This window comes from Hoplias malabaricus, chromosome 8, assembly GCF_029633855.1.
Source record: "Hoplias malabaricus isolate fHopMal1 chromosome 8, fHopMal1.hap1, whole genome shotgun sequence".
Taxonomy (NCBI): domain Eukaryota; kingdom Metazoa; phylum Chordata; class Actinopteri; order Characiformes; family Erythrinidae; genus Hoplias; species Hoplias malabaricus.
In genome coordinates this window covers 7,051,025-7,056,024 of record NC_089807.1, presented here as the reverse complement: position 1 = coordinate 7,056,024, position 5,000 = coordinate 7,051,025, and the positions used below count along the sequence as shown (strand labels likewise).

Below are 5,000 nucleotides of genomic sequence, written 5' to 3'. Positions count from 1 at the left end.
GGGGGAGAACACTGCTGTGGGGTTTGATCTCTGTGGTGTTTTGACCACAGATGTTTCATTTCTTTTAGAAAAGGGAAGTATATGCCCTGTGAACTGTCACTGTGCAGTGTGTCTCAGAACAGACCAATAGCGCACACATTGGCATTGTGTACCTTCATTCCACACACCTGTGGTCCCTGTCGTCCCCCTGTCGTCCCCCTATCGTCCCCCTGTCATTTGATGAGACTGATTCAGCACAGAGCTTTACTAAAGATCTTCTCCAAGGCTGATTCTACCTGCCGTTTTAAATTAAAACCTATTTATTTAGAATTTGTTTGACCAGAGGAGTATTGGTCCTCCTAGTGAGTCTCGGTTCTTCCCAAGGTTCCCTTGATGGGAGTGACCCTCCAGGGTGAAGAGTAGGTAACGTGTAACAAGTGCCTCAACAAAGGCTTTTGTAATGATAAGTATTTTACCTGCTTTTGTGTAAATGTGAGCTTGTTTTTGTTGATTTTGTGCGCAGAGGTGGCTACAGGAAATCTGCTGAACCTGGAGGAAGGAGCTCTCACGGCGATGGTACAAGACGCCCACACCCACACAGCACAGAGCATCAGCACAGAAAACAACAACACTGTATGGGTGAGCACACACTGTTTATTGAGATTTTCAATTAAGGATTGTTACAAGCACAAACCACTGGAGTGTAAGTTATTATATAAACACAAACAAACAAATATGTCATCCACTGTACCACCTGTCTACTGCTATATCAACAGTCGAAGAATCAGAATCACTTTATTGGCCACTGTGCTGCACACAGATGAAAATGTTCTCTGTATTTAACCCAATCCGTGCAGTGAAACACATTCACACACAGTAGTGAACACTAGAGGGCAGTGTGAGCACATGTCTGGAGCGGTGGGTAGCAGTGGGGGTTGGGTGCCTTGCTCAAGGGCACTTCAGTCATGACCTGCCGGCTCTGAGGATCGAACCAGCGACCTTCCCTCACCACCAGGCCACGGCTGCCCCTGCTGTGTGTCTTCTACTATGTACAGATAATAGTGTATGAAAACGTTTCTATGAATTTTAAAAATCCCACGTTTTTTTAATTCCATAGTAGAGCCGTTCATCTAACACCTGATTATTTCTCTAGCTTTACACTTCTAAGAACTTTGGTACTCAGGGAGTAGCAGAGAGCTGTTACCTTTGTGACTTTGTAGCCAGAACAGAGAGTAGCACTAGTGGTGAACAAAACCCAAACAAACCTTATATCTGAACGTGATTTAAATACGTCTGCCCTGTAAGACTGGAGAGAAGGGCAAGACCAGAGCATGTGAGTGTGGTTGGCTGGTTTTTGGGAGCAGCTGCGCCAACACCAGCCAGGGTCAGTGTCTTTAGAAATGAGTTCCATGAGTATTTACACAAAAGTCTCAGCTGGTTGAAGTGAGTATGATGCACAGTTAGCGCTGGACAGTAATTCAATATCAATATATACTCAGATATAAAATGATAAGGTGAATGACAGTCATGTGAGTCTTAAACACATGTTCAGTATTTCAATAAACATTATTTACAGCATCTGTCGCTGACTGAGGGTCATTACAGGGCGCCCTCAAATTTAAAGTTAGTTTAAAGATGTTATTACTGACAAAGCCAAGGGGGTTATGTTTGACGGTGATGTCATGTTTCTTCTTTGTTCTGGGCAGCTTTTCTGTGGCTTTTATGTTGTTTTTATCGATATCAGAGTTATATCGTTTCGATTGAAATTTAGAAATAAATCACGATATTAATTTGGCTGTATCGTCCAGCCCTGGGCACGGTTCTCTTTTAAGAATGACGTACCAGAGTTCAGAGGAAACACCCTCGTGTCGTTCTCTTTCCCCAGCAGTTTGTACAGTGTCTGACGTGGTCTGATTTACCATTAAGAGTAAATATAAAACTGAATTTACAGGGCACTGGTTCAACAAAGCGTCCGATGAGATGTGTTTTTAATCAGCTGCGTGTTTGTAGACCCCTGTTCATCCATGATTTCTACTGAAATGAAGGGTAATAATAGATAGTTTGTCCCTCCCTTCGATGCAGTAACAGTTTCTACTCTCCTGATGAGGTTTTAGATGTTGGAACATTGCTGTGAGGATGTGATGGCATCCAGCCAGAGGGACATTATTGAGATGAGGTCCTGATGTTGGACGATTAGTTCTGGATCACAGACAAGACTCCAGCTTTTCCCAAAGGTAGAGGAAGCAGTGTGAATGCTCCACAGCCCAAATCTCACAGGCTTTTTACCTCTCTTGTGAACGCTTGGCATTGGGAGTCATGGGCTTAGGCTCATGTGCAGCTGCTCCAGTGCACCCCATTTCATTTCATGCTTTTATCTAGAAATTATATACAATGTGTCTGCACCCTTCAACACCTCCGTCCACAGTCTGGTTACATTTATAAAAAGCTAAAGTCATTAACGGTGGAGTCTATGAACTCTCAGACGTACAGCGTGCACTGCAGCATCCGAACGACTGCAGCTGCTTCATAAACCAAAGACGGTCTTTGTTTTGTTTTTCCAATGAATGTTTGATGTTTTAAAACATAAAAGGGAAACTCATTCAGGAGCAGATGGCTTTCTACAGCTTTGAAACTATGATAATGCATTTTATTTCCATATTGACACTCGCATTTTAATTTTGATTTAGTAAACATTAGTAGAGTCTATTCTCTTACAAGTGACACTAGTTTCCTACGAATATAAATAATGTAGAGGTTCTCTAACCAGTCCTCAGGGCCCCCCAGATGGTCCGTGTTTGGGCTTGATCCCTGTTCCTGACATATGAGGACCTTCGGGGGGGCCCTGAGGAAGCACTGATATCTCACATTGTGCATCACACACTAAAATAGAAGAACATTCACTGGATTCTGCAGCTCACTGATGTTTAACAAAAATACAGTTTAAAAACATCAGCTGGGTTTTGAAATGACTGGATTTACTCGTCATTTTACCCCACACTCGTTGAATTTTGACTTTTAGAACAGAGGTGGTCCCAATCTGAGGCGTGTTCAGTTGCAGGAGAAAAGGATAAACTCCCATCGCCTTGTGCTGATTATTATTTGATTTTCAGTCTGTATTTAAATAAAACACAATGAAATTCCAGGACAAATTTGACCTGATTTTCTTTACATACGCTACAGTATTTTACATAATGACAAGTTTCTTTTCGTTGGATGAGAAGGAGGAAGGATACTCACTTGGATGTTTTATGTATGACATTAACAGCTGGACAGTTCAGCCTCTAACAGTGGGGTCCAATAGCGGACACATGGCAACCCTGCTTTAAAATTGGAACCTGGAATGTATAATGAGCATGAGATCCTTAATAACCAATCAGCACATACTCATATATTAATACATGATTAAGAATGTAACGGTGGAACTGACAGATTAATAATGCAGATTAATTTGCAGGTCTTCTGCACTTTACAGAGGATGGCACCACCCAATAACTATAATTACATCTGCTTTTTTCTCCAAGTGTAATCTGCAAATTGCAAATTTGAGCTACAGTGTATTTATAGACTCTAATATGATTGTTGCGTACATGAGTGTGCTAATCTCTACTGATAAAACATGAAATTTCCCCAAAGACAAATGACAATTTATAATAGAAGGGTGGGTGTTCTTTTGTTAGATAGGGAGCAGCTTATGAGCCTGACTTTCTCACTGGTTTACTCATGTTTAGCAGGTTGAAGATCGTCCACAAGGGGGAGCTTTAGGATTCGGGGACATTTTTGTGCATCGTTGAAATGAAAGAATCTGACAGGAAGCCTTCACAAAAACAGGATCTCAGAAACTCACATCCATCACAGGCTCAGTTTAATGCCAATGGTCAGGAGAAATAGTGGAGCGGGATACGTTTAAGCGCTGGCTAAACTTTTTATGATAGAAGTCAGTGGGGTTATTGGGTTATTGTCCACAGTAACTGACCACAGGATTAAATTGCAGCAGATGTATGTTAGTGTTAACTAAACACTGGAGTATGTCTTTTATTTATTGTTGGTTAATTATTGATAGAAAACGTGAGAATGCTGTTACTGTGCCTGTTTATAGTGAGCAGCTGGTGTTCCTCTTACAGGAAATGTAACACGGGCTGATGGGGTGGGTTCATGTTTTCATGTTAATTAATAATCCAGTGTGCTTCAGTACGCCTCACTGGGCGTCTGTACACTGTTCGTTCACCGCACACTGGGCCAAGGTTTAGATGCGTTGACCAACCTATTTATCACTCGCTGAAATTAGCTGTGGACTACGTGTGTCAGTTTGGTTTAAAAGGAAAGTATTGATTGTTTGTGCCTCTGTTGCCTTTTTGAGTTTAACTTGTTGGAAAAAAAATAAAAAGCCATAACATTTTCTTAGAAACATGGTGGTGCTGCAGGTTAATGTCGCTGTCACAAAGCCCCTCTGAGTCCTGGGATTGATCCCTGACTCTGGTCACTATCGGTGAAGAATTTAGCGTGTTCTCTCTGTGCCTTTATGGGTTTCTTTTATTTATATAGGGTTTCCCTAAAATTCTTTTGGGATTTTATTATAATCATACACAAGATAAGATGTAAAATATCCTGTGCCAATCCGTTAGAGCGTCACATAGGGCCCACCCCACTCTCTTCTTACCTGCAGCCACCAAAATTCCTGTTGAATCCTACACCTCAACACTAAGGTTTCTCTGGCTGTTAATGATACGATCAGCAACCAGCTCCTTAACATCTACGGTTACTCACTGAGCCCAGCCCATGAGCACCTACACCACCCACTGTATCACTACCTCTTCACAGGGGTCATCAGGCAGGCACCTCCTCTCGTCTGTGTTTCGCTGAACTAAGCCTATGTCCCAGACCCACCCCACTCCAAGCCAGCTTTACAGTCCTACCTCACCCTTTACCAACAACAACCAGCCTCCCGGGTGACTAAGGCTGTACCTAGCCCCACTGGCACCATTAATGCATGCTCAGTGCCACCAGTTCCATGTGGCACAAAT

At 42.4% G+C, this 5,000-nt stretch overlaps 1 protein-coding gene across 1 annotated transcript in view; it reads left to right on the top strand.

The window, feature by feature from the left end:
• The window catches only part of ldlrap1b (low density lipoprotein receptor adaptor protein 1b), an 85,632-nt gene that overhangs the window by 65,225 nt on the left and 15,407 nt on the right, over window positions 1-5,000 (top strand). The window contains exon 7 of the mRNA XM_066680030.1: window positions 503-618. Coding sequence (XP_066536127.1) covers window positions 503-618 — 116 coding nt within the window. The remainder of the gene's footprint in view (window positions 1-502; window positions 619-5,000) is intronic.